The following is a 26,711-nucleotide window of genomic DNA, read 5'->3' on the forward strand; positions in this document are numbered from 1 at the left end:
GTACCCACCACAGATCACAGAGAGCTCTAGCTATTTCTGTGGGAAGAGCTGCATCACTACTGGCATATCCTTTCCAGGGTAGAAACCATCAGTGCAAATGACAACTCTGGTTAGCTGTGGAAGCTGTGCAGCATATGGGGGGTGGGGGGGGGGGGGTGGTGTGTGTGTGTGGACTATATGCACCACATTCACACACACTCTCAACAGCTCACTTTGATAAGTAGTTGCATGCAAATGCAATTATGAAATTAAGAAATCAAAGCAAGCTGAAAGCACAAAATGAAGCTGGAAGAGTGTGTTCAATTAATTGGCTTCAGTGGAATATTTCAAAATCTTAATTGTTTATGCAACCAGATGTTGAGATGCAGTTCTGATTTTGGATATAAATTATGCTCAAAATTACACAAGTTCCAAGATTTTTAACATATAGCCAATTTTTTTTCACATCACGCTAGCAAATTTAAAATGCATTTTATAATCATCTGCAAAATAATTTTTTTTGAAAAGGAAAACATTAATAAGTAATGGTGCAGTTTTGATTGAGACAACTCAAAACTGGCTTATTACAATTTTTACTGAAAATTACATTAAAACATGACACGGAAGCACAGAACAATACAATTTAGCTAAAATACACGCCTTCAAAATATGTCTCTTTGCATCCAGAAGAACTAGCTCAAATATGAGAGCAAAAGAATACAAATAGAGGAACTTCACAATGCTGATTAATATGACCCTAGGGCCTGGCTAGCTTCAAGCACAATGCTTTTTGCAAGCCAGCACAATAGAACATGGAAGCTCAATTTGCATTGGATGGAAACTGTGCTTGCACTTCCACAACCTAGTCTGGCTCAAGCATTCTGGACCAAAAACATTCTGAGAAAAGCTAGCACATAGCTTCAGAGATGATGCAGAACAAAATCTGCAAGGACAGTATCATAAGATGCATGATTATATCCATCAGAATGAACAGGCTGGTGACCTAATCAAGGTCTGAACTAGCTGAGAAAAATTAGGGGCAGTGTGGTGGGAGGAGGAAAGAAACAGAAAAGAGGGGCTCTGGACCCTAAATTGGTCTTTTATTTGCCTTGTATATTCTATATTGGATGACAGAAGACTTGAGAGAAATGGTAGAACCTCCAGAATTACATTTAGGCAAAACAAAATCTTCCTGTGTTGTCCATTTCCTAAATTTGAATTCTTTAATATCTTTTTTTCAGAGGGTATCTTTAAGAGGGGATCAGTTTTGGTTGCACATTTTTCACTACTTTGGTAGACAGGGTGGATTTTTATTATTGCCTCAAAGTACAGCAATTAATAAATGTTTATACACGAGCTCAACATTAAACATTGACACAAGAAGGTGCAACTCTCAATTACGACATAGGAAATGAGGTTTGCAGATAGAATGCTGTATGCCAAATGTGATCCAGAAATGATCTTTGATCTACACTTGGGTGTTTCTCCTTGTTGTTCACTCTCTCAACTACTACTGCTCCCACCCTGGATTCTTGATACCTGATATTTAAATATTATGACTGCAGGAGCGGCACTATGCTTTATGACAAAGGCTGAGTTGTGTTGGAGCTTAGTCACTAAGCTCCAACGTAACTCAGCTTTCCCAGATTCTTTTATTCAAGAGGTGCAGAGGGATATTACAACACTTCTCCTTCAATGCTTGTACATTCCACTACCTAAAAAAAATCCACTGAATTTTTGTATCCCCATGGTATGGTTATCAGGCAGTAGTACTACTTGTCAGGAATCTACTCTAAGTCCTCTTGCAGGCTCTCAAGGGAACCTGAAGGTACCAGAGTGTAAAGCTGAAAGCTCACAGAGGATTGAAACTCAAGTTGTTGCTTGTGGACAGGCAACCTAATAAGGATAATGATCTGAAGAGAAAGCCTTATTCAATTCCTCCCACAACAATTACTCTTACGAGTTGTTTTCCCTGCTATTATGTACCAACAAGTTCAGCTGAGTCATAAGGAATCCAAGCTTTATGAAAACCAACATAGCCTCTTTGGAATTTTATGGAATGGACTGACGCTCTTTAATGAGGCAGGGAAGAACTCCATGTCAGCGAGAAACAGCGGGATGCAGGGAGGAAAGAGGAAGAACTGATCGCCATAGGGTTTACAAGAGGGCTGAGAACAGGAACAGGGAGTGGCCATGTGACTAACAGCTTGACATAGGGATGGATCTTGGAGAACTGAGATTAGTGTAATGGAAGCCAGGTTTACATCCAGTAGGTAAAAGGTAAAGCTCAACAGAAATGAAATACTAGTACAAGAAACATTACAGAAAAAATACACACAAGGCTTCTTGAGATCGAAGATAAAGAATTAAAAACTTTTAAAGAATTATAGAAACTTAATTTAACAAGTGGTGCTCCATATTATTTTGCTGATTTCAGCTGAAGACTGTGCAAGACCTAATCAGGTCATGTTTTATTGGGGTTGAATGTTCAAGGCATACATTTTGATTTAAATGTTACTATAAGAATGCAATTTTATAAATGTACATGATTATAATCAATTGCATGATTAAGGTCCTTGAAGCAAACGAGAGGAGCACATACCTAAACATCTGTAAGGAACCACAATGTGAGGGTGGCCTTTACATTGCTTACGGCCCTTCTTGCACCAATTCTGGATTGTGACAGGTTGGTTAGCCTCAACAACATTGGTGATCTGCAAATCTGGATAAACCTAGGAGACACAAAAAAATAAATTTGAAAAGACAAGCTTAAAAAATCCACAGGCCTGATTCAGCTAATATGTTTCAGTCTCAACGTTTGTATTTCTGAACTGTTGAATCTGCAGTTTTCATTGTCATTGAATCCTTTACATCATGCTGGCTTTTGACATGCTTGGAAGCAGTTCTGATCTTAAGCTCAAATTGTCAGTGACAAGTGTTCTTTTGGCAGAGTTGGTTTGGTTGGCTAGGTACATCTGAAGATCTATGGAACTAAACACACACACACACATATATATATATATATATATATATATTTTCTGTGAAAGATTATGTATTCTAGTTAATTTACTAAAAATAAAATACAATCATGTTCAGCGGTGTCATAATTATGTGGTTTCAGGTCATATTATAATAAGGTCACCTTAGATTCAATTTAAAATAGAAAAAAGGTTATTGAAGTAATAAATTTCCAACCTAAACATCTTTAGCAGGCTTTGTAAATCAAATTACCCTATTAAATGTACTGGAGACAGATATAAATGAAAACATAGAAACTGCTCATTGGTCTATCAAGTGACCCAACTAATAATCATACTGTCCTATTCATATTCTATGTCATATTAAACACTTCCATTAAATAATCTATGATAAAGCCACATTTGTGATACAGGATTTTACAAGGTAGCTACCCTAAACATGGATACCTTACTCTATGCTGATTTTATTTCTGTTAAGATTGTGATTTTAAATTTCTATCCTCAATTGCCTTGCCTACATAAGAGCAAGAAATGAGCAAACAACCTGCTCTGCCGTTCAATAATGGCCGATTTGATCATTGACCGATTTCCTGTCCAATTTTCATAACTTTTAACTACTCTGTCCAAATTTCTCTTTCAGCTTTTAAGCATACCTCAAAACTCAACATCCAGTTGTCGGGATACATAATTCTAAAGATTCACAGACCACAAAATAGGAAAATCCTCATTGTACTTGAGTCAGAGTCATGCAGCACAGAGACAGGGCTTTTCGCCCAATGAGTCCATGCCAACAGATTTTTAGTTGGCCACTTATGCTCGGACTCTGGTTCTAAACATAATTCATAAAAAGCGTGCATCGTCACAGCATGTAAACTATCAAGACCATCATAATCTTATGTTTGGATGCTGTCATCACTCAGACATTTAAATTCTGAAGAATACAGGTCCATTCTGCTCAGTCCTTCTGCATAACTGCTCCATTACTAGTTAAAAGAATCAATCATTATTTTCCTTGGATAAGGCCTCAAATCGGGTCACTCTTTAACCATTCCCAAACTGTTTATAACTGTAATCTCATGTTTGCAGATGTTGTTTAGTGAATCTGCACTGCATGTTTTCTACAATTTATCAAGTACTCTTTGTCATCTCATTTCATGGACAAATTTAACCTTGCCTGGTTTTGCACTTGATGCCTAACTAAAATTTGGAGGATTCCAACTTGTCTAGTTTTTATTTTAAAAAGAGAAAGATTTGAGACCAACAGGTTTTATTTCTACCATTAATTACCTGTATGTGATCCCCCATGCTGGAAATGCTTGACCTTTTTGCTTCTGAGACTCTCTTCCTGTATTATAAAAATCCTCAGGAGTCTCTGAAGAATCATTTACCCAATCATATGCATCAGCTTGTGCCTATGCTATCAATCCATACTGTGTATGCTTGGCACACACAAATCTGCCTGTGCTGAACTCTGGTTACCAGTTTGAGACTCCAAATCAGTGCCTGAATGTTTCCTAAATCTGACTAGGATCATGGGCACAGAATAACTAGGAAATATAAACTGAGAGAGCGTGGTACAGAATGGAGGAGATCTGGCTACATGGAACGATCAAAGTCACCAACATGTGAGCAAAAGCTCAGAACCAACAGGGTTGAGGTCAAGACTGGAGATTCAAATTAATTGGGAGAGTGGGGCCCTACTGCTCCAGACTTGGAGGGCCAAACAGTGGGTGTCTGCAGCAAAGGGCGAGGAATGCAGTCCCTTGCCAAATTCTGGACACACATGCACCAAGGCTAACCAAAATATTTCTTGCAGAACTCAAAAAACTTTTCTTGCAGACCACAGGAAGGCCGAAGAGCCTGCTTGGGAAACCCTACTCAAAGCCAATTCAAATATTATCACTGGTGGAGTTTCTTCCTTTCCAAAATAGCTTGCTTTAAACAGTAAACTACATCTTTGCCAAACTGTGCTCGAATTCAATCCAAATTTGGTACATTCTTCAATGCACCCCTCCCCCCAGCATGGTTTTCCATCAGCAATATTTTTCACCCGCTTCAGCCCAAAAGAATTTTGCATGTGTGTAGCAAGAATGCTCCTTCAGGAGGTAACAGCAAAAGTTCACTTTTTAAAGCTTTTAGGCTCAAGGACTTTTGAACATTTGGTTCTAAGCCCATTTTCTTTCTTTAATTGGTTCATGGGGTTTGCAGCTTTACAAGACATCAGGAGGCTGGGTCAGGATGAGCATGAGTTAAGAGTCCTCTACTCCTTCCACAAGCTGAAGCACACCATCACAAACATATTATACACTAAATCCCAGCTTCCGACTGATTTACTCTACGTGGATCTATGTACTCAACATCAAATGTGTATTATCAAATCACGGAACATTACAGCACAGTACAGGCCCTTTGGCCCACAATGTCATGGCCCACATTTTATCCTGCTCCAGATCCATCTAACCCTTCCCTCCCACCTTTTCTATTGTTCATGTGCCTATCTAAGAGTCTCTTAAATGTCCCTAATGTACCTGCCCCCGCCACCTCTGCCGGCAGTGTGTTCCACGCACCCACCATTCTTTAAAACAAAACTTACCTCTGACATCCTCCCCAACAACTTTCTCCAATCACCTTAAAATTATGCCCCCTCATGTCAGCCATTTTTGCCCTGGGGAAAAACCTGACTGTCCAGTTGATCTATGCCTTTTATCTTGTACACCTCTGTCAAGTCACCTCTCATCCTCCTTCGCTCCAAAGAGAAAAGCCCGAGCTTGCCCAACCTATCCTAAGACATGCTCTCCAATCCAGGCAGCATCCTGGTAAAATCTCCTCTGCATCCTCACTAAAGCTTCCACATCATTCCCATAATGAGGTGGCCAGAACCTGAACACAATATTCTAAGTGTTGTCTAACCAGAGTTTTATATAGCTGCAAGATTACCTCGCGGCTCTTGCACTCCAGTACCCCGACTAATGAAGGCCAACACACCAACGCCTTCTTAACAACTGAATCAACTTGCGCGGGCAACCTTGAGGGATCTATGGATGTGCACACTAACATCCCTGTTCCCTCCCACACTGCTTAGAGTCCTGCCATTAACCTTGTATTCTGCTTTCAAATTTGATCTTCCAAAGTGCATCCACTTCACACTCTTCTGGGTTGAACTCCATCTGCCAATTCTCAGCCCAGCTCTGCATCCTACCAATGTCCTGTGTAGCCTACAGCAACCTTCTACACTATCCCAACACCACCAACCTTCCTGTCCATCTGCAAACTTACTAACCCACCCTTCCACATCTTCATTCCAAGTCATTTATAAAATCACAAAAAGCAGGGGTCCCAGAACTGATCCCTGCAGAACACACTGGTCACCATCTACAACCACTCTGTATTCGATGGGCGAGCCAATTTTGAATCCACACAGCCAAGTTTCCCTGGATCCCATGCCTCCTGACTTTTTGAATGAGCCTTCCATGAGGAATGGCCACAGGAGTAGTGCCAGATGATTAGAGGGTGGAAAATATTTTAACTTTGTTTAAGGTAGTTGGGATAACCCTGGGAATTACAGGCCAGTGAGTCTTACTTCAGTGGTGGGCAAATTACTGGAGATGCTTTACTTATCAAATGCTTTACTAAAATCCATGTACACCACATCCACTGCTCTACCTTCATCAATGTGCTTTGACACATCCTCAAAGAATTCAATCAGGCTTGTGAGGCATGACCTGCCCCTCACAAAGCCATGCTGACTGTCCCTAATCAGCCTATGCTTCTCCAAATGCCCATAAATCCTGTTGCTAAGAATCTTCTCCAGTAATTTGCCCACCACTGAAGTAAGACTCACTGGCCTGTAATTCCCAGGGTTATCCCAACTCCCTTAAACAAAGTTAAAATATTTGCCACCCTCTAATCATCTGGCACTACTCCTGTGGCCAGTGAAGACACAAAGATCATCGCCAAAAGCGCAGCAATCTCTTTCATCTCTTCCCGTAATAACCTTGGATACATCCTGTCCCGGCCCCGATGACTTATCTATCCTAATGTTTTTCAAAAGAAATACAGGTCCTCCCAGGTTACAAACACCCGACTTATGGACACCCTGTACGTAAGAATGAGCACTTGGGAGACCAGTGGGACGGACGGGAATTGTCATGCAGGGCATCAGGTACCTTCTCTCCCCACCGCCCCCTCCCCCGAGCTACAAATCGGGGGCTGGATCGAGTGGAGCTGGAAGTTTTGAGGAGAGTCACTCGCTGTCTCTTCCTGCGCCTGCTCGCTCCCCACCCCCCCCAATCACAGCCATTTCTGACTTATGAACAGTGCAGGTTACAAACAGTTCTCAGGAAGGGAAACCTGTCATAACCTGACTGCCTATATCAATGATGTTGTGTATCTGGAGCAGCTTGTATGTTTCAGCAATGACACAAAGCCTGCATGTCACTGCAGGTTGCATCAGTGCTAACAGCCCTTGTGGTAACCACATCTACTTTTGTTATCCACAGGAAGTCCATGCCCCATTCCTCGAGAATAATGAGGACTTGGTGAAATGCAGCCTTTCTACTTTCCATCATCGTAGCTTCTAGTACTTAATTATTCCAAATTACAGAGGGACACATTCTGGCCACTGGAAACCCAAGTAACATATACCAAGCTCATTTTGGGTAGAGCTCATAGGCCTAAAGCAATTCTTATTCCACTACACCAGGACAGATTTTAACCTGATTTGCAAGAGGCGATTAGAAAATGTTACACTAATATTCCATCAAATCCTCACCACAATCACAATAATAAGAGAACAGAATGACTATGATACAGTACTCTATTTTACAGATACCCAAAATTATGAAATCTTTAATCTTTGTGACATTAAAATATCTTGCATTTAGCAGACTTTCGACCCAAAATGTTGACAATTCCATTCTTCACAGATGCTGCTGAGTTCTCCCAGCAGATCGTTTGCTGTTACTTTTTTAAAAAATTCTACTTAGGACATCAAAGCTTCAGTCAAAAGGAGGGCATTTTAAATGTACCAACCATTGTGCTGGTGGGAAATTAAGCAGCAAATTAACACAATAAGATCCCACAATGAGACTATCAGATAATCTACTGTCACGGCTTGGTTGAAAACTAATGTGGACTAGAACACAGAGGATTCATCTTCTGATGGAAGGGTAGAGAACCGAAATGCTAACTTGTTTCTCTCTGCAGATACTGCCCAACTTATTTCCAGCATTTTCTGTTCTTATTTCCAAACTCCAGCATATGTAGTACTTTGCTTTTGGACTTGTTGCCTCAGTTTAAAGAATACAACTTCTTTGAAAATGCAACACATCCTATTATTGCAATGGAATATCTAGCTAGATTGGCTTCATTGCACAATGGATGAACATTAAATATTTGTTCAGAATAAGGGTTTTATTTAGTTGTTTGATTTCTGCAGATGAAAAAGATTTCTTTAAAATAAAGTCTAAAATATAGTTCACGGTACATAGAAAAATACTGCAAAGGAACAGGTTCTTGGGCTCGCTATGTCTGTGCTGACCACAATGCCAATTTAAACTACACATCTGCCTACATATTGTCTGTATCTTTCCATTCCCTGCCAGCTTGTGTGCCTAAATGCCTCATACGTTGCTTTCACCACCTCACCTGACAATGCATTCCAGATACCACCACTCTGTTAAAAAAAAATTGCCTTATAAATCTCCTTCGAACTTTCCCCATCTCACTTTAGATCTATCCCCTTTATATTTGACATTTCCACTCTGGGGAAAAAGACTGACTAGCTATCCTACCTATGCCACTGACAATTTTATAAACTTCTATCAGGAGGTTCCTCAGCCTCTGATGCTCCAGAGAAAACAATCCAAGTTTGTCCAACCTCTCCTTACTGTAATGTGAGCCAGAACTGCACACAATACTTCAAATGTGGCTTAACCAACGTTTCATACAGCTGCAACATGACTTCCCAACTTTTATACTCAATGCCCCAATTGATGAAGGCAAGCATTCCATGCACCTTCTTTACCACCCTATTTACTTGCGTTGGCACTTTCAGGGAACTATGGACTTGCACCCCATATCAATAGTCCTCAGGGTTCTGTCATTTACTGCATACTTTCCAGGTTACAATGTCACGTTTCTTTCTGAGCCTCATGTTCATAATGAAAATTAAATCTGGAGAAGGAGTCCACAGTAGGAATGGTAGTTCAAATAATTTTACAGCCAGCAACAGTTCTCCACATTTGGTTTTGACATGAGAGGTGGCTATTTGGCATGTTGAACCCATGCCAGATCAGAGCAATCTCATTCCCCCAGTAATTTTCCAGGTAACCCATTTTATTCCCATTCCCATCAATCTTGCCAGATTAAACCACTCACTGCACACTCGAGGCAATTTACAGTGGACAATTTAACCTACCAACCCGTATATCTTTGGAAGGAAACTAGAGCACCTGGAGAAGCAGCACACAGTCACAGGGAGAATGTGCAAGCTCCAAACAGACAGCACCAGAGGTCAGGATTGAACAAGGGTAGCTAGGGCTGTGAGGCAGTGGCTCCAATAGCTGTCTCACTGTGCTGTCTTGGAGACCTTTCAAATTACAATACTACCAGCAAGAGACTTGCCTGGGCATCCGACATACAACGGGTGGAGTCAAGTTTGTACCTGGAATCCAACAGCAGCCTTCACTCTGCTCCAGGACATGACTAGGCACTCCCTTTGATGAGTGTAGCTATGCTGGGGTTCCAGGAAGGTTGGCAACCGTACCAATGCCACACAGAACCATTGACATCCCCAACAGTGATTATGTTTCAATACTAAAAGTGTGAAGAGCTTTGCATGTTTTGAGATTGTGGAAGGGTATACATAAATGCACGTCTTTATGTAGATAGAATTCTAACCTTGCAGTCTGTGACTAAATGGCTTGTTTACAGATCAAAATCAGAATTTTCAAACAAGCGTATTTCTCAAATAATTGCCTACAAGAGCATCATAGGGCCGGAAGAGCTAAGACGTACAGCGTTGCTCTTTGCTCATGAGAGTCTAGCATTCTCCTCATAACATCCAAAATACTGGTCACTCAGCTATTTTATAACATTAAGATATAAAATATTAAAATGTACTAGTTGCAGCTGAAGTCAGACCATACTCTATCTTGCACTGCTTGCTTAAACTGAATGTGGAAGAATAACCCTGATGTAGTCGATGTTTGCCGAAGCAAGGCTTAAATAGGCTCAACTCAAGCAAAGCAAAATGCAGAACTGAGCTTAATACACAATCTAAAATAACTTCAAATGGAGACGGGTGCTGATGATTTTGCAATGTTTAATTCCCTTCACAACTCACCAAATGAAGCAGTCCATGTCATCATGCAGCAAGACCTACACAACATTCAGGCTTAGTATAATAAGTGGCAAGTATTATTTGTATCGAACAGCCATGCAATGACCATCTTCAACAAGACAGTCTAACATCCATCTGTAAAATACAATGGCATTACCACTGCTGATGCCCTCACCATCAATATCCTGGGGGTCAGCTCTGACCAGGAACTCAACTGTATCCATCCACATAAATACTCTAACTGCAATAGGTTGAGTACCCTGTGGTAAGTAACTCACTCCGTTAACCCCAAAGCCTTTCTACCATCTACAAATGAGGAGTGTAATGGAATACTTTCCTCTTGCTTGGACAAATCCAGTTCCAACAAATTCATCCAGGATAAAGCAGCCTGCCTGAGTGGCACTTTATCAACCACTCTAATCATTCATCCCTCCAGCTCCCAAACAGAGTCTGCAGTGTGTATCATCTACAAAATTCACTACTCTGGCAGCACCTCCCAAATCGGCTATCACTGCCATGAAGGGCAGCAGACACTTGAGAACACTACCTGCAGATTGCCCTCCTAATCCTAATTTGGGAATGAGTTGCTCATCACCTTTTGGTTTAAATCCTGGAGCTCCCTCCCCAGTAGCCCTGTGAGAGTAGCTCCATAAGAACTGAAGCAATTTGAGGTGGCTGCACACCAGTACCTTGAGGGGATTAGGGATGGGTAATAACCGCTGCTCTTGCCAATGATCTCCAATTACTGAATATAAAAATCATCCTGACCAGTGAACTAGGCCACTGAAGTTAATTTTGATGCAGTTCTATTAAAATTAAATTTCCAATAATTCCCCAGGCACTGTGAGCAAGCCCAACCAGCTCAAATACACACAAAGGATAAACTGATGAATCTCAAAGTGCTGAGCTGAAGTGATCTGGCATCTTGGCCACAATTTAAGATTGCGCATTCAGGTTAAAAATGTTAATGTGGGTTTTTAAATCTGCCTTTAAACCATGTAAATCCTCTAGGATTAATTACACAGTCGCCTATCAGCATCTGCAAAAGTCATCTTTTCTGCATATTCTGGAAATATTTCTGTTTATCAGGCTATTTCACTGTGAGAAGCAGTAACATATGAACAAGGACAGCTCTGATCATCTACTGGCCCTCCCCATGGATGAGGAATAGGTACTGCTGCAAATTTAACAGAAGAACCACAGAGGGTAGAAATGGTATGTACTGTGTGGGGGTAGTGGAGGACTTCAAAATCCCTACGTAGTTGGCAGAATCCTGCAAGGGCACAGCTGGTGGACTCATTCTGTGGCTCTCAGTGAGAGATTATGGAAAACCTGCCTTCATCCTGAATCTGTGGTAGATATGTCAGCCCATCAAACCACTGGCAGGGACTATCTACCCTTAACACATAGTGAACTTCTATATGTTATGTATCATGACCATCATGCTGAAGGATTTGGATTGAGAACACATCTAGCAGCTCAAAAGTGAACATCCATGAGGTAGCTGTGGACCACAAGCAGTACAGTATTCTGCCACACCCCATCATAAAGGGTACTAGTACAATACTATACTAGAATCCTGCCACTACCATTACAACTGTGCCAGGGTATCAACCTTAGTTCAACAAAGAATGTAGTAGACATCACCAAGCAACCCCTTTAAGGACAGACTGGATCAAAGCTCCACAACCTTGGCACACCCAGTTGTGAATATTCATGGCGAATTAAACAAATATGGGGAGGGAGGTGATTTAAGTTCCACAAGCTCTAAGTTTTTATTCAAGTCACATGCAACCCTGACTTGGTAATACATTACAATCAAAACTGAAACTCCTTATCCAACACCACTGTGGGAGCTTCCTCCCAACATGGACTAGCTATTTGCTTTGTCACCAATACACACATTCCACAAGATTATAAAGCAGAATAGGGCTCAGCATGCAAAGGTAAAAAAGACTAAAGCAACCATCTTGAAGCAGAAATGATACATCTCTATGAGGGAAATAGACAGTCGAGGTTTCAGGTCGAGACCCTTCATCTGGAAAGCCCAAAGGGTCTTGACCAGAAATGTCGACTGTTTATTTCCCTCCACAGATGCTGCCTGACCTGCTGAGTTCCTCCAGCAATTTGGTTTTTGCGCCAGATTCCAGCATCTGCAATCCCTTGCATTTCCATCTCTGCTTTCTCCTGTCCAAAGCAATGTAGAAGCTGCACTCTAGCGGTACAATTTGGCTCATAATTTTAAGTAACAACTGAGTGCAAAGGAGGCAACAAATGCTATGGGCTCATGAGTCAAAGGACAGGAACAAGATGTCCATGATGATCAAATACCTGTCCACAGTAATTAAATTTACAAGCGCTTGGTCCATAGCCTTCTACATCATGCTGTTTCAAGTACTCATCCAGATAGATTTTCTTTTAAAATGTTGTGCAAGAAGCTGCCTCCACCACCTCGTCAGGCAGGGCATTCCAGACTGCAACCACCCTCTGGGTGAATCCCCCCCCCCACCAAGATCCCCTCTAAACAATCCCAATCCCAGCCTATCCTCAAATGAAACATTTTGTGCAAGGTAACATCCTGGTGAATCTCCTCTGCACCCTCTCCAGTGCAATCACATCCTTCTAAAAAAAAGTGACAACTAGAACAGCACACACTAACCCAGCTGTCACTTAACAAAAGTTTACCATGACCTCCATGCTGTTATATTCCATGGCTCAGCATCCCATATACTTTCTTCACCACCTTGTCTACCTGTGCTGCCACCTTTAGGGACCTACAGACTTGTATTCCAAAATCCCTCAGTTCCTACTTCCTAGGGCCCTACCATTCATGTTGTACGCACTACGTTTATTAGACCTCCCAAAGTGCATCACCTAACAATTACTGGGATCACGTTCCATCTGCCATTGCTCTGCCCAATTCACCATCTGATCAACATTGTTCTGTAGCCCAAGACTATGCTCAATTTCCCACCTGCAGTGCTTTCCATGCCTTTAGTCAAGCTGGAACACTAACACCTTATGGAAATGCCAGTTTGTTGATCCACCAAAAACAAATACAATTAGGTCAATTACTAACCCAGTTTGCTCTCAACTAAGGTACTGGAAGGTGATGCCAACAGTGCTATCAAAATAGCATTTGTTCTCCAATAACTTGCTTACCAATAGTTTTTGCCAGGACCACTCTGCTCTGGACTTCATTACGCCTAACTTGCATCAAATGGCTAAATTCCAAACACAAGGTGACAATGACTACCCTTTACATCAAAGTGGCATTTGACCAAGTGTGGCATCAGGGAGCCAGTTAAAATGGAATCCAGAGGTAACCATGGGAAAACAATCCACTGATTGGATATCCAGCAGAAAGGAAAATGTCTGAATGTTGGTAACAACGCACCTCAGCCCCAGAACATCATCCTAAGGCAGCAGATCCCCAAAACCAATCATCTTCAATGATTTTATCAATAACCATTCCTCCAAAGCAGTCAGAAGTGATGTGGTTCACTGATGATTGCTTAATGTTCATTTCCATTTGTAGCTCCTCAGATAATGAAGCAGTTTGTGCCTGAATGGAGTGAGATCTGGACAACATTTTATGCCTAGGCTCCACAGTGGAAAAAAAAATGGTGGAAACAGCAAGCAAGTCAGGGATCAATGGAGAATATTCAGGACAAGCATTTCACGAGTATGTTTTATGGTGAGGTTAGCAGAATGGACAGACAATTTAACTGTCTAGTAGGAAGAATATATTTTGAAAGAAAAAACTTAAAGAATGAGAGATTAAACAAACAGAAATCACTGGAAGTTGCAATAAAGCAAATACATTAAAATGTGTGCAAAGATACATGTAGCCACAAAGAGACCAGAATTACAGTACCTCTGGTAAAAAAAAATAGGAGCATAGAATCCAAGAGCAAAAAAAGCAAAAATGATTTTATACCAAATGCTGGTTTAGGGCAGTCTTGTGAACCCATTAAAATTTATTCAGAACACAGGTTCACACTGTTGATTCACAAAGATAGGGAGGACCAATTTACACTTATACAGCACTTAAAATAGAAATAAAAATAAAAAGTAGAATAAAAGTGTTAGTAAACAAAATTTTCAGCATCATACAAAGAAACTTAGGACAGATAACTAAGTGCTTGCTGAAGAGATAGCTTTAAAGGGGCAACTTAGGAGAATGAAAAGAATAGGAGGCATTTAAATAGGGGATTCCAGAGTTAGAAGCCAAGGCAACCGAAGATTCAAAATTGTTGATCCACAGGAGACTTGAATTGGAACAGAGATCCTAGGATTTCCATTGAAGCAATTTCCATTGAAGGAGATTGAAGCAATTTCCATTGAAGGAGAAATGAAAGCAAGAAAGAAAACAAGATCTCAAAATGGAGGCACTGCTGGACCAAAAAACCAATATAGGTTAATGAGCACAGTTACCATTTCCAATGAAGAGAAGACCACTAGGACAGGCTTTTTTTTTGAATTATGGGTTTTGATAGAACATAGAATTGCAAACATCAATTTATGATTCACATTAAGGGTGGAATAAGGGTCTAAATTTCTTAGTGAAACAATTTGTTGATGCATGAAGTCCTTTGTTTTAAGAAATATGAATATTCAGAATCTAAATCATTCACTTTCTTTGAAGGGAGAAAGAGAGGAGAGAAATAGGAGAAAGCCAATCAGGAATATTGCAGCATTCAATAAAATCATGGCTGATCCAATCTGGGTCACTCATTCCCCATACCTCTTCACAAATATTTACACCACAAGGTAGTCAATCTCCACCATGAATATATTCAATGATTTCACCTTTACAACTCTCTGGCATATAGAATTCCAGAGTCTCAATGCTCAGAAGAAATTCCTCCTCATCTCAGATTTAAATGGCCAACTCATTTTGAAACCATGCCCCCTAGTTCCAGAAAACACACGAGAGGAAACATCGTCTCAGTATCCACCCTGGCAACCCCCTCACACTTCTCATCATCACCTCTTGTTCTTCCAAATTCCAATGAGTACAGGCCAACCTGCACAACGTTTCTTCATGTCAACCCCTTCCACTTTCCCTTCCAGTAGAGGTGAAGAACAGGACAGTGGGATTATATATGGGTTGTTCTAGCAAACGACCAGCTAACAGGATGAATGGGTTCCTTGTGTAGAAATATTTTGTTTCCGAGTCAAGATATCCATGACTCCCAAAATTGTATGATACAGGAGACAGCAAATTGGTGCTGAATCTCTGATAGCAACTATCCAATTAGTCCCAGTTTCCAGCTCTCTCCACAAGAATAAATTTTATTTTCCTTCCAAGAATTTATCTACCTTTTTGATTTAAATTTAATTTAAATCTGTATCCTGTATTCTATAACCCAGTGTTCCAAATTGCAACCAGTTGTTAGGGATGAAAGTTTCATGTACTCTTGCCTCTTTTGCTAAGCACCTCAAATTTGTATCCACTGGTTATCAACCCAAGAGCCACTACAAAAGTGTTTCCCTTTTTACTCAATATAAACCCTTCATGATTTTTAGACACTTTCATCAAATCCTCCTTCGCCTTTGCTCCAAGATTGTTCAAGCCTATTTATGTAATGTAATACATCATCCTTGGAACCTTCCCAGTAAAGTCTTCACATCCTTCCTAAAGTGGAATGCCCAAAATTGTACACAATACTCCAGCCAGGGAAAAGTGTTCTTAACACAACTTCCAGCCTTTTGAACTCAATTCCTGCTAGGATCAAAAAGACCAATTTGCTTTTCAATCTGTTTTGCTACCTTCAGAGATTTATTTTGCAGAAACACCCCTCAGCTTGTATTATCCCCATTCTCAATAAAAGACACGTCCTCACTCGTTTCCACAGGATTTCTGCTTGGATCTATAGCCTACCCTCATCTTCAAGAGCTATTATCCTTTTTACAATTTCTCCACGTTTAGAATCATTATGACATAGGAGGATCCATTCAACCTAGACTCTGTGTTGGCTCCGTGTGGAGAAATCTGTTCAGTCTAATTCCCCTGCTCCTCCTTCACAGCCCTGCAAATTATCTGGTGTCCAACCAATTTACTTTTGAAGGCTCTGGCACATACAAGCAGAACATTACAGATCATATACAAAAAGGCATTCTTCACATTTACCTGCATCTTTTGCCTAACACTTTGAATCTGTCCCTCAGTCCTCAAATCAACTTCACTTAAGGGATTTTAAACTCATCTTCTTGGACATTTCCATCAAATCATCTCTCAACTTTTTGTTCCAAAGAAAATTAACCCCTTCTTAGACTTATTTCAGTTTTCTCCAGTCTAACCCTGCAGCTGAAATCTCTTATCCAAATAACCATTCTAGTAAATTTCTTCTGGGACGTCTCTACTATATTAAAACCCTTCCTAAAAATGTGGTGGCTATAATTGTATATTATACCACAGTTTCGAATCAGAATCCGGTTTATTATCTCTGACTTGTATGTCAAGAAATTTGTTGTTTTGCAGCAGCAGTACAGCACAAAGACATAAAATTACTGTAATTACAAAATAAGTGTTCATGGGCCATTTAGAAATCTGATGGCGGAAGGGAAGAAGCTGCTCCTAAATTGTTGAATGTGGGTCTTCAGGCTCCTGTACCTCTGCCCCGCTGGTAGTAATAAGAGAGCATGGTGAGGGTCCTTAGTGATGGGATGTACTGCCTCTTGAAGATGTCCTCAATGGTGGGCAGAGTTGTGCCTGTGATGGAGCTGGCCGAGTCTACAACCCTCAGCAGCCTCTTGCTATCAGAGTTTTACTGAGGTTCAACATTCCTTCCCTGCATGCGTACCCTATTTCTTATGAGTTTAGCCAATTACTTATTTTCAAAACAGGAGCGCCTCAGGTTTTTGCTCTGATCCATTACAGCACCAGGTTGAGAAAGGGATAATGGTTAGACTGTGTCTTGGTACAGAGCATCATGTATTCTCATCCAGGCTAGAAGTAACAAAAGCTCTTTTAAGTCACGCCACAATAATTAAGACAAACTAAAATTCAATAAGTATTAATAACCAATGCATTTGTAAAGTGCCTATTTCTCCATCAGCTGCCCTTTGAGTGATGCACAAGGACACATTAGCAACATTGCATTTCCACCCATAGCAATGATAGATGAAAGCACAGCAGCTTCATTTATGCAATGATTCTGCAGAAGATGAGTCTAGGCAATTTCCATCCAATTCCAAATAGTTTTCATTATGCAGCATTAAAATGCCTTGAATTCAAGCACAAATCTTATTAAATGTCAGCGTGGATGGTAGTGAAGGCAAGGGAAATGAGTCATGTTGTTGGCACTTTCTCCCCCAATGAAAAATTAGTTTGCTAACACTTACATCAGCATTTACTTCAGCACAGTGATAATTTTTTTTCTCTTAATTACCAGGGGGAACATGTTCCAATTTGGTTCAATGAAGCGTTTGCTCCCAAGATTTTGATGACAAACAAACTACAGAACAGACAACAAAGTGCATTTTCTCTAAGCAATTAGACAGATGTGGGATCCAACTTGATCCCAAATCTGTGCAATGATCCTTTTACAGAATTGCCAAGAGGAATGCAAGGAACTAAAATTTTCAGTCTTTGGAGACTTACTTTTTCCTTACAAGTGAGAATAATACTTTTTGTTTTGGTGAACAAAACTGAAGTCAATGGAATTGGCCACAACACTCCAATAGCTAGTCACATTTAAGAAAGAAAACTGCAGGATTTAGCAGCTTTCCAAAAACTACCACCAGCTAAGGCAGAGGATAGAACTGCTCAAGGTACTGACAACCCTATTACTTTCAGTCTTTCTGCTTAGGATTGGGGCTTCTCATTGATGATTCTAATGTTCAACTCTATTTACAACTCCTATGGAAATGAAGCAGTTCACATTACCCTGCAAGTGGATGTATATAATATTCGAATTTGACAGGCAATATTCATGCCATACCCAAGTTCCCCAAAAAATATTCAATGACCATTTCCTTCAATCACAATGTTCCCCTCCAAGTCATTTGCATTTGACTTGGGCTTACTTTGCCATTTCTTCAATATCATACTTAGAATCCAGGAACATCTCAACACAACATTACAGAAAAACTTACCAGTGAGCAAAGTGCTTCAAGGCCACCCACCACCTTTCAGTAACTACAGGTGGGTAGTGAACTGGGTCTTGCCAGCTTTGCTCTCATTCCAGGGACATAGGCAGGCCATCCATCCCCAACAGTAACAAAATATTTAAGTTATATCATTTACATTCCAATTGGTAATGTTTTGGCTCTGCCAGCAGATGACAACCCACGATTGCTGCCTTCAGAGTTCTGGCTGGTGAAGCTAATGTGAACAGAGAAAGGGATTCTGTTTACACAAGTACGTAAACTCAGTCTATTTCAAAAATAAACTTTATTCATAATTTTAAAATACACAAAAGAATAAACGGTGCAAAACTCTTTACATTCATGGTCAACAGATTCAATAGTGTTACCTTTTTCAAACCATAGCACTATTGCCACTCATGCGGCCCACTGGGATGATACACCATTTTGGTATTGGTATATTATTGTCACTTGTACCGAGGTACAGCGGAAAAACTTGTCTTGCATACCGATCGTACAGGTCAATTCATTGCACAGTGCAGTTACATTGAGTTAATACAGAGTCCATTGATGTAGTACAGGTAAAAACAATAGCAGTACAGAGTAAAGTGTCACAGTTACAGGGAAAGTGCAGTGCAATAAAGGTGCAAGGTCACAGCAAGGTAGATCGTGAGGTCAGAGTCCATCTCGTTGTATAAGGGAACTGTTCAATAGCCTTATCACAGTGGGATAGAAGCTATCCTTAAGTCTGGTGGTATGTGCCCTCAGGATCCTGTATCTTCTACCTGATTGAAGAGGAATGACCCAGGTGGGTGGGGTCTTTGATTATGCTGGCTGCTTCGCCAAGACAACGAGAGGTAAAGAGTTAGAGCAGAATCTGGCCACGCAATCATGAGTGTATAGGGAGTAGAGGGTTGAGGATGCAGCCTCGTGGGGCATTGGTGTTGAGAATAATTGTGCCAGAGGTATTGCTGCCTATCCTCACTGATTACGGTCTGTTGGTTAGAAAGTCAAGGATCCAGTTTCAGAGAGTCCAAGGAGGGGAGGCTGGTGTCCATGACGTGCTGGGCTGTGTCCACAACTCTCTGCAGTTTCTTGCGGTCCTGGGCAGAGCAGTTGCCGTACCAAGCCATGATGCATCCAGATAGGATGCTTTCTATGGAGCATCGATAAAAGTTGGTGAGTGTCAAAGGTGACAAACCGAATTTCTTTAGCCTCCTGAGGAAGTAGAGGCACTGGTGAGCTTTCTTGGCCATAGCTTCGACGCGATTTCACCAGTACAGGCTGCTGGTGATGTTCACCCCTAGGAACTTGAAGCTCTCAATCCTCTTGACCTCAGCACCATTGATGTAGACAGGTGCATGTACAATGCCCCCTTTCCTGAATTCAATGACCAGCTCTTTTGTTTTGTTGACATTCAGCGAAAGGTTGTTGTCATGACACCATTCCACTAAGCTCTCTACCTCCTTCCTGTACTCCAACTCATCGCTGTTGGAGATACGGCCTACAACTGTGATGTCATCTGTAAACTTGTAGATGGAGTTAGAGCAGAATCTGACCACGCAATCATGAGTGTATAGGGAGTAGAGGGTTGAGGATGCAGCCTCGTGGGGCATTGGTGTTGAGAATAATTGTGCCAGAGGTATTGCTGCCTATCCTCACTGATTACGGTCTGTTGGTTAGAAAGTCAAGGATCCAGTTACAGAGGGAGGTGTTGAGTCCTAGGTCTCGGAGTTTGGTGACAAGTTTGCTTGGGATTATAGTATTGAAGGCAGAGCTGTAGTCAATAAACAACTTCAATATTTAAGGGGTTTCCCACCTGACTTAGCCTCTCCATGTGCAGTAGCTGAAGGCGCCTAGACTGTGGTTCTTCCCCACAGAGCCTTTGCGTTGGCTGCAGTGAGCTTCAATGTGTCCCTCAGCACGTCCTCCAGCAGTCTGGAATGTGCCAGTCACCAAATTCATTCACACACTTGTATATTCATCAGGTAATCCCTGCTTTTGTCTTGCAGTGCTACAGAGTTCCTGAGAGCACTTTATTCTGCTTAGTACAATGAAGCACCATTTATATACTGGCTGCACTAAATTCTTAAAATATCATTCAAGCACTTGGATAGGTAGATGGAGGGATGGGGCTTAGAGGGATATGGGCCAAATGCAGGAATTTGGGTCTAGTTGGGTGGGCACCATGGACTGGTTGGTCCGAAGGGCCTGTATCTGTGCTGTATTGCTCTATGACTTTAAACATATGATTGGTAAAGTTGTGTGCACCGAGGATGGGAAAAAAAAGGAACAAAATTCTATATCAAAACACAAGCGGCAGGTTAGTAAATCAACTACAGGTAGACCAGTCAACTTTCACAATAAAACAACTATTCTTGGGGGATTTGACGTGGAGGCAAAACTGAAATTTCATGGTTACCTGGATGGTCAGAAGTCTAAGCTCTGATGATCTCTCAAAAATAGCTTTGTTAGATAAGCACCCATTTTTCCACATGACCATAAAGCCCTGTTGTGTCAATACAGCAGCAGCACAATACAGGCCCTTTGGCCCACCATGTTGTGCTGACCTTCAAACCACTCCTAAGACTACCTATCCCCTTCCTCCCACATATCCCTATCTCAAATTCCTCCATATGCTAATCTAACAATCTGTGGTCCAAAACACTCCATGAATTCTTAGGAGCACCAATGGCATGGTATGGATATAGAATCCAAGGCCAACAGTTATTTTGCTCATTCCTAATTGCCTTCCTAAACTCAGCAGCTTGCTTGTCCATTTAAGGGCAATTTGAATTAAATTTTAAAAATAAACATGTTATGAACAGCAGCGGCACACTCTAAGTCTTGATACCCATTGCATCTTTTTACCTATGCAAAATGACATTGAATTAGCTTGTTCCAGCAGATCACAAGTACCTCATGTTTTTTTTACATTAACAGATTTTCCATCACGGTCATAAATTGGTTAAAATCATTGATCTGATCATGTGAAATGCTAGGTCACATCTTAATTAGGGTCACTCCTAAATAATAACTTATTGTCTGTACACTTTACTGTGAAGCATTCTCATCACTGGAGAGATAAGTAAACAATGAAATGAATGCTTGTAATTCTGCCAGTGAGAATGGACAAGACCCTGGATGCACAGTTCCAGAACAATTAATCATATCTTTGCATTCACAGGATGATTAAACACTTTTGCTTACTGCTGCTTGATACTGAAACAAATAGAACAAAAAACACTTGCCATTTTTATATGCTGAAATATTCATTGAGACTCTACCAAGCAACAAAAAAATGTTTGATTAGTATAATCTAGTTAAGGAAAAATATCAAAGAGCAACAGTTTATCCCAGTGGTGACAAGTGCTATGACTGGAATTCTTCTGTCAAAACAAGTTTATTCTAGTAAAATACACTTTCATAGGATTTAAGTAATAATAATTTTTCACAGAAGCTCAAATTTAAACAATTAAATGTTGAATACACATTGGGTTTGATTGTTTGAAACATTGTGTTTTATATTTTCAATTAATGTTCAGCAAAATCTGGTAATTTCAACCATTGAAAAATACTTCAGTCATTAAGATGCATCAACTTTTGATCTGTATAGGTACACCTAAATCAACATAATGACATCATGTGCTCACATCCACAAACTACACAGTGAAGCTTTTCCATGATTTGAAATCTATTTAGCCTGATGTTAGAGGAATACCCTGCATCTTGATAAAGGATGGTCTTCAGTTTGCTTTGTTAAAAAAAACAGGTGGGAATGGATTTTGTTGTTCATGCTGGTGCTTTATTCAACGTGCACTGGAGTGAGCCCACACCACCATTTCCAGGAAATGGGGTAAGCACTGAAAATAACCCCGGTCACAATGACTTGCTGTTATGTTTTTAAATATCAAGGCTGTTGGCTGCTTGGTTGAATACAAGAGACTACACAAAACTTCTGCTAGGTGACACAGCCTCTGGAAAAAAATCTCGGCACATAATTTGGGCTTAATCATTTTCTTTCATAGAACTGGGTCCAGTTTTGGTATTTTGCCTGCACTTTTAATTCTTTTTTTCCACCTCCACACCATAGTCCAGCATCCCACGTAGTAATGATTCATCATCTAACTGCACATTTTGAAAATCATGTGCAATATCCCTAAGACAAAGTATAAATTCTGCATGATTGCCATTTATTATCACTATCAAGTGGATTCAGTTAAATAATTAAGTTTTTTTTCACATAAACCTTAAGGGGCCATTGTTTTGTTTCTCATCAATTAAAACAAAATCAAAAATTCAAGCCTGAGATGCAAAGTGACAACCAAACTATCCAAGTGCAAGTTTCAATTTGGTCAAGGCATAGTTTTCCAGCAGAATAGTGAAAAATAGTACGCCTCAAATCAGTGGCATGGTTGGGTAAACAAAGCCCATAGCATTACTGTTGCACAATGAAAGCCACACATCCACATCACCTTCGTACAGTACCCGATGTAGGCCTGACCTAAAAAGAGATTAGGCAGCGGAATGTGATGGGAGGAATTAGAGAGGGAAAGATAAAGAAAATCATTTTATGTTCTCAGTTATACTGAGTAACCCATACTGGAAAGCACGTAAGTATGGATGGAAGGTGAGAAGTGAAAACAGAATGAATAGTGTTGTGATGCCTTGTGTCCAAATATCCTATTGCCATTTCTTCTTTTGGTCTACACTGTATTGTTGAAATCAGAAGCTGCCTAAAATTAGGAATCTGTTCCTCAACTACAGCCAGTGGTCAAGAGGTTCTAAATCACTTTTTAGTTTTCGCTTTAAAACATGGATTAGTGTTGACACTTTATTTGTTAACATCTGGATAATTTTTTTTGTATATACACCTACTGCCAGAAATTGGCAGAACCAGACAGCATGCACAATGTATTCTTTTTGAAGAACAGCATCACAGTGTGACATTAAAGAGCTTTCAGGAACCATTAATCATCACTTCGAATGAGGTATTTAAAAATCACCTTGCTGCTACATTTTCATGACCACAAATCTGAGTTGGTTCAGAGATGGCAATAGGGTTACAGCACTCTACTGCAATAAGTTTAACTTCAAAACAGAAATCCATTTGATCTTTTTGCATACCATGCTATTGATTTTGCACAGAATGGAACATGGCCTGCAGGTTCCCAGCCAAGTCGCACAACAGCCTGACTTGGAAATACGTCATCAGTCCTTCACAATCGTCGCTGCATTGAAATCCTAGAGCTCCCCTGAAAACCCTCAAGAGGATGCAGTAAAAATTCTCAAGGATGTTGTTGGGACTGAGGCCTAGAATTATAAGAAGACTAGGACTGTTTTCCCTGGAGTGTAGGAGGCCAAAGGGTGACCCTACAGAGGTTTATTAAATCATAACGGGTATAGATAAGGTAGATGGTCACAGTCTTTTTCCCAGGGTAGGGGAGTCTAAAACTAGAGGGCACAGATTTAAGGTGAGAGGGGAAAGATTTAAAGGGGATGTGAGGGGCAAGTTTTTCCCACACAAAGGGTGGTGGGTACATGGAACGAGCTGCCAAAGCAAGTGGTAGAGGGTACAATTACAAGGTTTAAAAAGATACTTGGACAGGTACAAGATGGGAAAGGCTGAGCGGGAAATGGGCCAAATGCAGGCAAATGGGACTAGCTCAGGAAGGCACCTTAGCATGGATGAGTTGGGCCAAAGGGCCCGTTTCTGTGCTATACAAGTCTATGACTAACATGATTGTGCAAACGTCTCGCCACCACCTTCAAGAGCAATTGGGATAGGCAATAAATGCTGGCTTTACCAGCAAAGCTTGCATCACAAAAATCAGTTACTCAGCTCATTCTACTCTGCCAGCTAACTCCATTTACCCACCTTAGTTTTTTCCAAGTTTAAAAAAAATGATCAAATTTCAGCTGTATAATTTAGGTATTCTGGCACTTTTACTCACGAATTACAAAGTTATGGGCTCAAAACCCAGGAATACAGACATAAAAGAAATCTGCATTGACACTCCTGCATAGCATTGGTCATAACATTAAAACCCAACATACCTGTTCTGAACCCAGTGTTATCAGATTCAGGTCAGGTAGCAAGGCTCTACATTGATGGAGTGCTGCACTTGCAGAGGTGCCACCTTTCATAAACTAGGGGCCTTTCACAGGTACATAATAGTTCCATGGCATCATTCATAGAGGTTCCACTGGTTCCCTGGCCAGTATCTTTCAATGGCAAACAGATCAACTCAGCAGGTACAGCAGCACTTGTGGAATACTAGAAGCACTGTGGAAAGAGAAACGGTTCATGTTTCAGGTCCGGGACACTTCATTACAATGCTGTTTCTCTTTCCACAGAGAGCTTCTAGTATTTTTGTTTTTCAGATCTCCAGCGTCAGCAGATTCCTCCCCTTCCCTGCTTTGAAACTTAAACTCCAGCCTTAACAACATTCCGGAGAAAAGTTGCATATTTCCCTCGAGTGAAGCGGTTTTATCGATACTGCCCTTGAAGAGCTTAGCTCTAATTTTGTTATAGTCCTTGTCCTAGACTTATCTTCAATAACCTCTGAAAATTAGTTCCATCTATCCTGCCATCCCCCATAATCATCTTAAACACTTCAATTAGTTGACTGCTAAATCTTATATGGTCAAAAGGATTACAAAGCCAGTCAGTAATATCATACTGCATTCTAAATAGTGTCTAACTGGAGCTATATATAACCATCATTCCATCCTAGCTTTATCTTAGGGATAAAGGCCAACCTTTCACTTGCCCGTTAAATTTTTTTTTGTCTCTCTCGATACATTTTTCCTCACGCTTCCCAGCTTCCATGCACTCTGATTTCTTTCCAGAGCAACTAGCGTCTTAATGCCAATATAGAGCAACGTGCAGGTGTGTCCATTATAAAAAGTGTAATGTTGGGTTTTAGCCTAGAGGACAGGCTCTGTGTGGAAGTGAGAAGAGTTGTTTATCCTGGGAAACTATTTTCCCCAAGCATCCCAGAGAATTTTAACAGCAGGGCTTCTTTGTCTTGAAGGACAGGTTGAAGGCCAGAAGCCTACAAATGCAGATGAAGATACAGATGGAGATTGATCATGGGTGGAATGGGGGTGGGGGTGGGAGGAATAAAACAGGTGGTACCCAAGTGGGGCACCAAGGATCAAGAATCATTATTAAAGGATTTGTGCAGCTAAGTAATTTGATCCTGATGCTCTGTAGCAATATTTAGAAGTTAGAGAATTATCGTAGTCCTCCCAAAGCGCAAAATATGCAATAGATTAAATTTCAACAAGTCAGACGGGCAAATATGTCCTTAAGGAAAACACAAGTGGAGAAGTAGACCGATTCCAAGTTAATAAGACAATAGGCAAGGCAGATAAAAAGAAAAGAGATGAAAAAAAACGAGATGCTTGAGCACCTTGTTTTTTTCCCCCATCTAGATTCCAGCATCTGCAGTCCTTTGTTTCTCTAAAAAGAGGAATTTTTGCAGGATAGTTTGGATATAATTTATACACTTACATGAAGCACAAAAAATAATGAACTGCAAGTTGAGACATGAAGGTACTGAGATACTGATACAAATGTGGCCTCTGAAACATGACCAGCACTAGTGCATGGCCAGGTGAGAATGGAGTACACAAATGTGTGCACAAAAATAGGTCTGATGGATTGATGAGAAATGATAGGACAATTAAATACAATCAAAGCAACACACAAGTGAAACATATGGAAAGAACTAGCTAATTCAAGGTAGCAGGTTGCTAATTAGTATCTGCTCTGAGTCACCAGCACAATGCGAGTAGACAGACAAAAAGAGTTGCTCAGTTGGACAAGGATGATTGTGGAAAATTATAATGTACTCATCATGGGGGACTTGAACGTCCCACAGGTAAAACATGCAGATGAGGACAGACCTTAAGGGAAGAGTAAGAAAACAAATGCACGGAGGCAGTCAGGGATTGCTTCCTCACGCAATAGAAGGCAGCAACAATATCAGAGCAATCAAGCTGCTTGGTGACTCATCTACTAAGACATCAGAACACAATATAGCAAGGATTCTTCAACTGCAGTTCCCAAATGAGTGGGAAGTTCAAGGGTGATATCAGAGGAAGGTTTTTTACCCAGAGAGTTGTTGGGGCATGGAATGCGCTGCCTGGGGCGGTGGTGGGGGCAGGTAAATTGGTCAAATTCAAGAGATTACTAGATAGGCATATGGAAGAATTTAAAATAGAGGGATATGTGGGAGGAAGGGGTTAGATAGTCTTAGGTGAGGTTTAAAGGTCAGCACAATACTGTGGGCCAAAGGGCCTGTATTGTG

The 26,711-nt window shown here is 40.7% G+C and overlaps 1 protein-coding gene across 4 annotated transcripts in view; it reads right to left on the reverse strand.

Moving 5' to 3' along the window:
- The window catches only part of LOC127569394 (amyloid-beta precursor protein-like), a 145,469-nt gene that overhangs the window by 68,495 nt on the left and 50,263 nt on the right, over window positions 1-26,711 (reverse strand). For all 4 annotated transcript variants that reach the window (XM_052013998.1, XM_052013996.1, XM_052013997.1 and 1 more), the window contains exon 3: window positions 2,582-2,711. In XM_052013998.1, coding sequence (XP_051869958.1) covers window positions 2,582-2,711 — 130 coding nt within the window. The remainder of the gene's footprint in view (window positions 1-2,581; window positions 2,712-26,711) is intronic.

This window comes from Pristis pectinata, chromosome 4 (genome assembly GCF_009764475.1).
Source record: "Pristis pectinata isolate sPriPec2 chromosome 4, sPriPec2.1.pri, whole genome shotgun sequence".
NCBI classification, from domain to species: domain Eukaryota; kingdom Metazoa; phylum Chordata; class Chondrichthyes; order Rhinopristiformes; family Pristidae; genus Pristis; species Pristis pectinata.